Source organism: Balaenoptera musculus, chromosome 1 (assembly GCF_009873245.2).
Source record: "Balaenoptera musculus isolate JJ_BM4_2016_0621 chromosome 1, mBalMus1.pri.v3, whole genome shotgun sequence".
In the NCBI taxonomy this organism is placed as follows: domain Eukaryota; kingdom Metazoa; phylum Chordata; class Mammalia; order Artiodactyla; family Balaenopteridae; genus Balaenoptera; species Balaenoptera musculus.
The window spans coordinates 39,592,959-39,604,723 of NC_045785.1; the positions used below are offsets into that span (position 1 = coordinate 39,592,959).

The 11,765-nt window shown below is 54.6% G+C and overlaps 1 protein-coding gene across 6 annotated transcripts in view; it reads right to left on the minus strand.

Annotated features, from left to right (window-relative positions):
* The window catches only part of TRABD2B (TraB domain containing 2B), a 221,134-nt gene extending 215,156 nt beyond the window's left edge, over nt 1-5,978 (minus strand). For all 6 annotated transcript variants that reach the window (XM_036827037.1, XM_036827020.1, XM_036827027.1 and 3 more), the window contains exons 1-2: nt 5,449-5,978; nt 2,853-3,413 (exon numbers count right to left, since the gene is read on the minus strand). In XM_036827037.1, coding sequence (XP_036682932.1) covers nt 2,853-3,413; nt 5,449-5,550 — 663 coding nt within the window. In that variant the 5' untranslated portion in view covers nt 5,551-5,978. The remainder of the gene's footprint in view (nt 1-2,852; nt 3,414-5,448) is intronic.
* Nucleotides 5,979-11,765: the final 5,787 nt, after the last annotated feature.

Below are 11,765 nucleotides of genomic sequence, written 5' to 3' on the forward strand. Positions count from 1 at the left end.
AATGTGGTATTTCTGACCAGAAGAAAATTTAATATTATGAGAAATACTAAAATTAAAGCTAAAATCGGGCTTCCCTGGTGGCGCAGTGGTTACAGAGTCTGCCTGCCGGTGCAGGGGACGTGGGTTCGAGCCCTGGTCCAGGAGGATCCCACATGCCGTGAAGCAACTAGGCCCGTGCGCCACAACTACTGAGCCTGTGCTCTAGAGCCCGTGAGCTGCAACTACTGAGTCCGTGTGCCACAACTACTGAAGCCTGCGCGCCTAGAGCCCGTGCTCTCCAACAAGAGAAGCCACTGCAATGAGAAGCCCGTGCACCGCAACGAAGAGTAGCCCCCGCTCGGCGCAACTAGAGAAAGCCCGCGCACAGCAACAAAGACCCAACGCAGCCAAAAATAAATAAATAAAATAAATAAATTTATTAAAAAAAAAAAAACACTAAAATTCCAGTCTTAACAAACAGGCACTCTCTTTTAAGGCTTTTTTTCCCTCCTTCCTCTCTCATTGCTCCCCCCTCCCCAAATATTTTGCAATAACAGTAATGCTGGGAGGAAAGAAAAAATAAAAATCTGATGCACTTAACAGATATTTCAGTACAATAATGCATCACAGATGTTCATATCAAACTGTGCACGCGTGCATACAATTTTACTGAGAAGGCTGTTGCATTTCTGACTTTGGGGTTGGGGATCCCTAACAACCCCAACTGCCCAGGCTCTGGAATCCCTCCCTTAACAGTTAGCCCACGGCTGCCCACGGGGATGGAGGAGAGATTTCATCACCTCGCTCCAAAATGATAACAGGACAAATTGGCGGGGTCAGGCACTCTGGCAGGTGGTGAAGGGTGTGCAGATTAGGGAACCGAGAGGAGTCCTGTTTTCTTTTGTTCAGGACTTGCTTCCTACAGCCCTCTCGAGGAGCTGGACCCAAGAACAATTTTAAGAGCGGGCCCGGGCTGGTGATGGGTGGGTGCATTTTTGAAACCAGAGGTTTGAGTCTGTTTGATCTTCAAATGTGGGCTTTGGAGACGGTCAGCGGGCTCCTCGTTGGCCGATGAATGGCTCTCAGGAACTTTTCCTAAAACATAACCTCACGCACTTTCCAGCAAATGTTTTCAACCTACCAAAGCCGCCCTTTGGTTGAACAGCAGTGTTTCCAGACCTCGAAGAAAGATAGTTTTGTTGTTTTAAGAGAGACAGATTAAAGCCAGGGGCTGTTTAACCAGAGGGTCTGTGTGCTCCCTTCAGCTCTGGTCGGATTCCTCTGTGGTTGGTACAAAGAGGGTGTTGAGAGTGACGGTGGATTCCCCCACCACCCCAGCCTAAAAAAGATATCAAGGCCAGACGTGAGGCCTCTGAACAGAGAGGCCTCCTACAAACCTGCCTCCAAAATGAGATGGGCGGCGAGCGCTGGGGAGCCCGACGCGGATAATATCAGCTCCCGAGGCTGGCAAGGGAAAAGTCACTTCAGAGGGAGAAAGCCGGTACGTTCAGAGGAATCAGCGCTGGGCCAGAGAATGCACAGGATTTTTCCCCGCGGAGAAGGAGTCAGGCGTAGTCAGAACCCTGCGGGGCGTGACTAACTGCCCCAATATTCCTGCCACCGGGGCCCTCTGGGTAAGGGCTCCACAATTATGGGAGAGCCAGCAGGAGAACCGACAAACCCGCCTTTCATTTGGCCGGCAAATCAATCTGGCTTCTTACCTCCCCGGGGACAATATTGCATTTCCCCTGGAAAAACAAAAGCCAGAGATCTCCGAAGGGGGATCAGTTTCTGCCCCTGTTTCCCTGGTGAAGAGCTTGCAACATCTCAGGAGCAGCCAAGCAGGTCTGGTTCCAGTGGTAGAGTTTCTGGTCTGGCCAATTTATGGGGCTGTCTCCTTACTGGAGGAGCGTGTCTTGGGGACCACACCACGCTTGGGGCGTGGGCCCGGCCTCCTTGCAGGAGCCACCAGCCCTGACTCAGGGACTGACAGCCCGTTCTCAAGGCGCAGATGTGAACTCATTGTTCCCTGGGCCTCAGAGTTGAGTTTGGGGCCAGTGAGTTGTGAGTGACCTCTGACCATGGAGATGGGGCTTTTAATGACATTTTGCTGGATCAGGTCTCTGGCAACCAGAGACTTTAAACCTCCTAAGCTCCGCCCTTCCCCCTGCCCCTACACCTGAGGTTCAGAAATCAGAACTGTCAACCTTTAAGTGAACACATTTCTCTGAAATTATTAACCCCAAAACTATCCTTGCTGACTTTCTCCCAGCCTAGGGGAGGCAGTCCGAGGGTCGCCTGGAGCTTTGCAGAGGCCCCGGGAAATCTGGCAGCGCTTAACAGCAAGCCAGGGTCACTAGAGACCAGGCCCATCGCACTCCTCCTGCCCCCACCCCCCGACCCCAACCCCACCTCGAGAAGCCCGTCTCCCTCTATGCGTCCTGCGTACATACACACAGCTGCCCGGATGCACCCACACAACAGCCTCAAGACAGCCTCCTGCTCTCGAGACCCCAGGGTCTCAGGGAAAGTCAGGCCTAAACTGGAAACTCTTTCTTTTTGCTTTTCATCACTGTGATGCTCCGAGGGAAATTCTTTCTGCTTGGGCGAGCACAGCAGGTGGGGAGCGTGTATCCCCAACAGGTAGCACCACTGAGATAGAAGAAAACACACAAACTCTTACCCCCCATTCCAGCACACGCCAGTTTGCCCTCATACCACCACAAAGGCAGCTCAAGAGCTGCCCCACAGCCCAAAAGACCCTCTCCCTTTCGGGAAAGGGCAGGGTTCTGCCTGCCGAAGGAAGACCATCAGAGAAGAGGACCAAGGCGCACGGGGGCTGCGGGGCTCTGGGGCGGGCGCCGCGCGCTTACCTGGGAGAAGTTGAGCCCATTGAGCGGATGACACTGCTCCTCCACGCGCTCCACGGCCCCGGTGCTCTTCTTCATCTTCTCGGCCCGCTGGGCCAGGTAGAGGTCCAGCACAGGCACGCCCCGGGAGCGCACGTCGGTCTCTGTAAGCGAGTTCACCATGAGCATCACCCACACCGGCCTCTTGCGCTCCCAGTTGCCCGCGATGGCGTTGAACAGATAGTCGGCGTAGAGCCCCTTGCCCCGCTGCGCGGGCGTCATCCACGATGGCATCATCAGCTTCACGTAGTCCAGGTGGCGCTTCAGGCGCCAGTAGAGTTCACGGGGCAGCACGTCCTGCAGGTTCTCCCCGTGCGGCAGCAGCTGGCAGCTGGCCAGCGCCGAGATGGTGTAGGGGTCTGTCAGGTCCAGCTCAAAGTAGACGCGGGCGCTGGCCTGGAAGGCCGCCTTGGAGTTGTCCGGGATGAAGTCCCAGACGCGGGTGTAGGGGACGTGGATGGTGCCAAACAGGTAGGCCGGGGGGTCGCGCCGAATAGTCCACAGGAAGGAGTTCAGGTCCCTCTGCTGCAGGGGGACAGGTAAAGGAAGGCAGTGAGGCTGAAGGCAGCAGGATTAAGCCAAGGTTAGAACAGAGGGGGCAGGTAGAGCTGGGGATGGAAGGCAGAGAGCCACATGGGGCCATGGGAAGAAGCAAGGGCTTTGGAAGCTGAAAGACCCACATCCAAATCCTGGCTTTATCCTGTCTTAGCTGTATGATCTTAAGCACACTGTTTCACTTCCCACAGACCCAGTTTCCCCATCTGTAAAATGGGAGCTGAAAGCAGCCACCCCAGGGATTGTTGGGAGAATGAAAAGACACAATCTATGTAAATAAGCCCTAAGAGCAGTGCCAGGCACAGAGGGAGGAGGCAGTGAAGGAAGCTCTCATTATGACTGGCTCTCACTGTGAGTGCCAAGGACTGCCACACCACCTGAGAATATTCATGCTTGGCCAAGCCAAACCTTCACCGGGGGTGTTTCATGTGGAGGGTGGAGAGAGGGGGACCAAGAGTCCTGCTCTGGCAAGGAAGGAGAAAGTCATATAACTTTTAAATCCAACCATTAGAAGATACATGCCAAGAGCACTTTGAAAGCAGAACACCTATTAAAAATAGCACACCTATTTAAACAGCTACTTCCCATTGAGCAGGGTGGATACAATTTTCTTTTTGGAGGGCAGGTCTGGGGTGTCAGCTACTGTGCTCCACCAGCTGAAACCACAGATGAGAAAGTGCTTTAAAACCTGCAGGCTAAGTAAAGTCTCAAGGCCCTGGTTTGGGAGGGAAAGATTTCACAGAATTAGTCCCAAGAAATGTACATGCTTTCCGGGCTCCTCCCCTCAAAAGGTGTACCTGGTCTCCAAGTCCAATTCTCTGCCATCACCTAAGCTCTGAAGAGGGATGTGTGTGTCTGTGTAGAGGTGAAGGAGGGGCAGGAGGACATGGGTCATTTCTCCAGATCCAGTTTAGGTCCAGGGGTTAAGGGGCATGAGAAAGGCACTATCATTTCTCTCAGGCATTTTCTATCCAGAATACTCCCTGGAACGTCCACTGCCATCCACCGTCTGCAAGCTTTCGGTCAACTCATAAAATTCTTCTGCTTGATTCTAGCACAAATGAGAAGTATCTGTCAGGGTGGGCAAAGGGAACAGTACCTTACTTTACTGACAACCAAAAATTGTAAATCCCAGCATACTGGAGAGAGACTAGCTCTGAGCACCCTGCCTGTCACGGAGCTCCCTGTTTCTGAACAAGTCACGACACTGGAGGTGCACCTTGCCCAAGGTCAACTAAGAGCGCAGCCAGTGAGGACCCTACACAAACTTTTCCTGGTCCCTGGCCTCCAATTCAGGGTTATTTTCCATGCATTAATTTACACTTTGAGGGAGAGAGACTGAGGGAAATCAAGGGATTCCTGAGTTTGCAAGAAAAATTAGGAGAACTAGTAATTACTCAACCCCCAAGGAAATATTAGGCCAGCATGTCTTGGCACTTTCTTTCCTCTCCTCTGGAATCTTCCTCCTTTTTGTGAAATCGGGGCACTTGGGAGAGTGGGTGCTGGGACCTGGGCTGGAGAGGGAGAAAGTTTGCCTTAGGTCAAGGGTGGGGACCAGGGGGGAGAGGGAAGCCTGCAAAGGGGTCTGAGCATGTAAGAATGAGAGGAAGGGGCAGAGAAGAGAAGGGCAAGGAATGGTAGAAACAGAGTCAGAAACGAGAAGAGAGGAACCAGAGGGTAAGGACAGGCTAAAAGTAAGAACGAGGGGAGTCAAAAAGGGCACAGAGAGGAAAGGTCCAAGCAGGACCGAAAGTCGAGGAGAGCCCGAGAGCGTCAGCGTTTGGAGAAGGAGCTGGAGAGGGAGCGTCCCAACTCGCCTCCCCCGATGGAGCTGGAGCCCCGGCGGCAGAAGCCAGGGAAGGGCGCCCGAGGCTGCGTCCGGCGGACGGAGGTGGAGCGGGTGGGCCGAGGTGGGTGCGGAAGGTAGGACCCCCCCAAACCATCGTCCCCGCAGGGCTGGAGTGGCCGCGCGGCCGGGAGAGTGGCCGGGCGGGCGCTCGCTCACCGATCCGGGCGGCCGGCACTGTCCTGCGTCCGGGGGCTGCGGGCGGGCGCGGGCGGTGGCGAGGAGGGCGGCGAGCAACGGCCCCGCCAGGGCGGCGTGCATCCTGCCGGGGCCCGCGGGGCGCGGGGGACCCTTCTGGGCGGCGCCCCTCAGCTGGGCGGGCAGCCCCCGGCTGGGCACGGAGGTTCCTCTGGAGCGCGGGGCTCCAGACACGGGATGCCGGGAGCCCTCTGGGGCGTGGCTGGGTGTCCCTGCCGGACCTGGGGGTCCCTCTGGGGCGGGGCTCCGTCTGTTGCAAGAGGGGGATCCTCTGGGGCGGGGCCCTTTCGCCGGGACGCGCAGCCGGGTTGGCCGAGCCCCGGGGTTGTGAGAGCGCGCGGGGTTGCCGGGGCGCGCGGAGGTCCCGGAGCTGCGTCGCGGTCCAGGGGCGCGTGGGGTTCTCGGGGTAGTACCGGGACGGCGGGCGCGCGGGGTCCCGGGGTTATGCTGGGGACCCGGGGCGCGCAACGGTCCCAGGGGTGCGCGGCGCTCCAGGGGGCGCGCGGGGGGACAAGTGCGGCGGCGGGCGCGGCGGGGGCGGGGGTCGGGTCTGGGGCGCCCGGTGGCCCCCGAGCGGGGCTCAGAGGGGCGGCGGGCGGCCGCGCGGCCGCTGCCCGGGCTCCGCCATGCTGCTCCGCGGCCGGGAGGGAGGGAGAGAGGAGGGCGGGAGAGCGGCGCGGAGCCGGGCCGGGCGGGGGGCTGGGGCCGCCGGGGCGGGGGGAGGGGAGGACCCGGCGCGGGGGGCGGGGGGCCGGGGCCGCGCCGGGCCGGGCCGCAGGGAGTCGGGGAGAGCTCCGCGCCCGGGCGCGGCGAGGCGGGGTCTGATGGGCATGGCAGGCGCTCGCTCGCTCCTCTCCTGCTCCCTAGCTCGCTCCCTCACACGCGGGCGGAGGGAGGCGAAGCCCGCAGCAGCCACTTCCCAACTTTCCAAACTTCCCAGCGCAACTTTTTCCTCTCCTCCCCTGCCCGCGCCTCCTCCTCCCCCTCCCTCTTCCCCTTCCCCTTCCCCTCTCCAGCTCCCCGCCGGGCCGCAGCTTCAGCGCGCGGCCGCCAGAGGGCGACCGGGCCGAGGCCCGAAGGGCCAACTTCAATCCGGCTGCGCGTTGGACGCGGACTGGCCCGGCAGCGACAAATGTGGGGAGATGGACCAGACAGGTCCTGGAGGAATGAACAGCGAGAGAGGAGAAAGGCAGGCGTGGACAAGCACTCCCAGACTGGCTGGACGGCAGCACTCAAAAGAAACCCAGGGAAGCTGGTATTTACAACATTTTATCAAGCCCCTGTTCCCAACGCCGGCATGCGGTTAGTAGGTGTTGTGCAGACACTAGGTGCATTAAAACAAAACAACAAAATAATCTTCCTCAGAATTCCTTGAGACTTACCATTTAAATAATCTATTTCTTTGGACCACACAGGATCCTGGTGAGGGGCCTGGAAGGGTAAGGATTCATATCCCAGTTCCTTAGACCATAAGAATCGAAAGAGCCCTTAAAACCAGCTTCCTTCTGTTCTGGAGAGGCAAATGAAACTTACAGAAGACCAAGAGGCAAGATCCAAGCTTCTGGACCGTTTCCAGCCAATGGGGAAACTGAGTCATGGGCACCACCGCTTACTTGTGTTGAGAAGAGTTCACTGACTCTTCCTATACTGATGATAGAGACTGAAGGAGGAACGAGGTAGGATTGTTAGAGCCCACAGCCCACAGAGGCGGGTAGACGGGGACAAACATGCAAAGAGGTGATTCAGATATAGACGATGAGTGCCAGGAGAGACGGAAGCACAGAGAAATGGGAACAGAGAGGAAAGTCTCCTCACACAGCCCTGGGGCCCAGGGAAGACTCCCGGGAGTGATCCTGAAGGATAAGTCAGGGGCAGCTGAGTAAAGGAGCAGCTGCCAGGGCGGAGAGGTGGGAGAGTGAGGGTGCCTGCAGGGTTCTGCTAGCAGTTAGGCATGGCTGGAGCAAAAACCCAGCAGCAGGAGCTGAAGTTGTGTCTTCTGGCCAGGCTGGAGCGTTTGTACTTTATAGGTACTAGGTGATGGGGAATCATTGCAAGATTTGAAGTAGAGGGTGGCTGGAGCCTTTTAGGAGCCCTGGATTGGAGGGGGCAAGCTGGAAGCAAAGAGACCAGTGGGGAGGTGGGCAGTCAGTGGAGAGGTCCCGGACTCCCAGCTCTCCCGCTCCTCCCACTCAAGTCTTCAGGCAGCAGATGGAGCAGCTGGAGAATGGCCACTGGAGAAGCTGCGCGAGGAAGACCAGCTGGGCTGCAGGGGCTGAAAGGCTTCCAGAGCCTGCGACCTGGGTCTTTGGGGGGAACACGGAAGGAAAGGAGGGGATACCAGAGACTTTTAGGCTGACCCACCTGAGATTGCCATTTCTGCAGGTCAGAAATAATGACTGTGGGCAGTTTCATCTGGTTCCACCTGCTGGGTGTCCACGCCACCTCGACTCTTTGCTATGCACACTTCTGGTGACAGATGCAGATCAGGCCAGAGGGCCCAGATGGTGCAAGAGAACAGTGCGGCTCCGTGCTTCCAACACACAGCGCTCTGAGAACTGCAGCTGTGACAAAAGCGAAGTCCTTTAAAGAGCCTCCAGGCCTCAAGGCTCCAAAACTCCCTACAAAGCCACCACTCCCCATGATGAGGACGAGGTGAAAAGCTTGGGAGGTGGGAGGAGAATTTAATTCCACTGAGAGGGAGTGTGATGGTCTTCACGGGGAACTAGAACATAAGGCAGACAGTGGGTAAGAAAGGACCTGATCAAATTAAAAACTAATCCATATAATTAAAGTGATGGTGCACGTGGCTATGTTTATGGTCTTTAAAATGTTCCAGGGCTTTTTTCCTAAAGTTATAAATGTTTTATTGACTAATTTTCACAAGTGCCAGCTATGACTTCCTCCTCTGTGGTCCTTTCCTATGGCTGTGTGACCAGTGTCCAAACAGTTAACCTCTCTGTGCCTCTCTTGCTTCATCCAGCTTCCTGGCCTCACTATTTTTCTGAGTCAATGTGTGCAATAATGCTTTAGAATCTCCACTGGTATGGTTACTCATATTGTTACTGAGATGCAAGAACAAACAGGTTTTTCCACTCCTGGGTACATAATACCCAAGAGAACTGAAAGCATGCGTCCATACAAAAACTTGTACACAAATGTTGATAGCAGCACTATTCAAAATAGCTAAAGGGGAGAGCCAACCCAAATGTCCAGCAACTGATGAATGGCTATATAAAAGGTGGTATATTCATATGACGGAATACTATTTGGCCATGAAAAATAATGAAGTGCTGATACATGCCACAATATGGCTCAATCTTGAAAAGATTATGCTAAATAAAAGAAGCCATTTACAAAAGGACATATATAATGATTCCATTTATATGAAATGTCCAGAATAGGCAAACATATAGAGGCAGAGAGGCGATCAGTGGTTGCTTAGGGCCAGGAGAAATGGAGAGATTGGGGGACCATGGCTAAAGGGGATTGCATTTTTTGGGGTAATAATGAAAATATTCTAAAATTGATTGTGGTGATGGTTGCACAACTCTGGGAATATACTAAAAAACCATTAAATTGTATAGTTTAAATGGGTGAATTGTATGGTATGTGAATTATATTTCCATGAAGTTGTTACCCCCAAAAAAGAACAAACATGTTTGAGGCCCCAGGAGAGGGTGCTCCCCAAGAACAAGGGTTTCCGTGTTTTCAAACAATTTTTTCTCCCACCTAGTGTATCGAGAGCAGCCCCTGACGAGCAGTCTTGAAGTCCTAGAGATTCCCCGTGCTTCTGCTAACAGCTCCCTGAGCGGCTTCTGGTAGTTCAGCTGTCCTGGCTGGACCTCAGTTGCCCTGTCATCAGGATGAACAGCTCAGGGAGCAGACACCGTTAAGGTCTTCTGCCCTCAACACTACCGCCCAGAGTTCCACGGCCACCGCCTGCCCAGGGACCTGTAGGCAGGATGGGAAGGGGCACAGGGCTCAGGAGGCAGGCGGTGGACTCAGACGCCTGTCTCCTCTCCCGGATCACATCCGGCCCACTTTCCTTTTACTGCATTTTAATTAAGTTGTTCAATCAGACGGGTACCAGGAATCTGTAGGCTGTAACAGCCAGGACAGGAACAGAAGCCTTGTAGCGGAACTAAACCAACAAAGTCTGCCTCTTGAGCAGATCCAGGAGCCCTGGTCCTGCCGAAGGGCATCTCTCAGGCAGGGAGATGAGGGGCTCCCCTGCTATGTTGGACCAAAGGAGAAGCTTTGCTCTGGGCCTGAAGGCTGCCCTCTCGACCGGCCAAAGCCTGGGCTGTGGGCCACACTGGAATTTTCCAGTGGACCTGGCCTGGCCTGACTCCCAGCTTCAACTCCTATCCCAGATGTGCCGACCTCCCACCCACCCCCAGGCTCTGTCTCCCCCCAACCCACCCCCCGGTCTTAGTGGGTTAGAAGTTAATCCTTGGTGGTTGAAGGTCATGATGTCCTTGGGGGGTGGGAAAGAAGGGAAGAGGGTTCTAGGACCACGCAGAGGTCAGTAGTGCTTAACACAGTCTAGAATGATAGCGAGAGCCAGAAAAAAAGGCGTATGCTGAGATGGTTCCAAAAAGGACATTCCCTTACAAGAGTGGGGAAACACACACGCCATCATAGAAGTACAACAGAGGATTAGGCTTGCCATACAAGGTGGTATTTGTTAAAAACAGAAAGTTCTACTAGATCCAGCCCAATGGGGGAGGAGGACACAGAGGAATCAGCCCAGGAGTCTGTCCTCAGGGAGCTTGCCACCCAGAGACTGAGACAGAAGTACCCACAAATAGGGTGCTTTGGGAAACAGATGGGGGGTGGGGGAGAGCAGCAACCTTAGGAGAGAAGAAAGTGGGGCTTAGGAGAGAGAAGGTCAGCGAAGGTCTTTGCCAAGAAGGTGACGTCTGGGTTGGTCTCTAAGGATGAGCAGGACTGGGGCAGGGAGTGTGAGGAAAGGAAGGTCACTTCAGACAGTGGGAACCGCGTGTGCAAAGGCAGGGAGTTGTGTTTGGCCTACTGGGAGCTCTGTAAACAAAGATGGGGGAGCTAGAACATGAGAGCTATTGGGGAAGATCAGAAATAAGACTGCACCAAGAAGGGCCGTGCATGACCCTTAGAAAGCCCTTCATCTTGCCCTTCAGAGGATATAATCGTCTTAGCTTGCTCTCCATAAATGGTGCTGGTGGAGGGTGGCTGGCATGTCAGTTTCCAGACGAGGCGTGTTCACAGCCTGATGTGTGCAGCCATCAGTGATAGAACAATGATATGCATTGACTCTGCCAACTCACAAATACTTATGGGGCCCCATGTGTATTGTAGTGTCTAGGCCTGAAGGAATACAGTCCTGACCTCTGGCTACTTGCAGTTATTGAACAATATTCAGGTGACTAGTTAAAATGCATTTCAGTGCCAGGTGAATCATGTAGTGTCATAAAAGTCCTGGAGAAGCCAGTGAGAGCTGGACAAGGGCATTAATCCGGGAGGAGTGGGATTTGAATTTGGCTGTGCAGGAAAGTAGGATTTAAACAGGTGGAAAGAGACTTGCTTGCAATCCAGTTAAGGGGAATGATGAAAGCCAAGGGGTAGAGGTGGGTCAGGACCTAGGAAATTCTGGCTGAAGAAGAGGGGTGATATTAAGAATGGGCTGGAGTGGGGCGAGGTGGCACGGTCCAGGTGTTGACAAGTGAAGGAGGAACGGGAACTGGGGATTATCTTAGACCAATTCTCTGCCAGACCCTTTAGCTAAAGGATCTCAGCAACACTTTGGGACATATATTTTTACCCCCATTTTATTTATTTGTTTGTTTGGTTGGTTGTGCCTGGTCTTAGTTGCGGCAGGCGGACCCCTTAGTTGCGGCTCGCAGGCTCCTTAGTTGCGGCATGCACGTGGGATCTAGTTCCCTGACCAGGGATCGAACCCGGGCCCCCTGCATTGGGAGCCCGGAGTCTAATCCACTGCGCCACCAGGGAAGTCCCTTTACCCCCATTTTAAAAATGAGGCAACTGAGTCTCAGAGGGGACACATGGCATACTCAAACTACACAGCTGATATTTAGAAGGCCTGAGTTGTCTAGTTCTTCCTACTAAACCACTTCCTTCCTTTAAGACACCAGTGGGAAGGTAGCGCAGGTTGTATGGGCCAGACCGGGTGGGTCTTGGGAACACACACACACACACACAACCACTGGGGGACAGATTCACACCACATATGGCACATCCTGGGCTGTCTCTCCCAATCTAATTAGGACAGTGGGACGTTT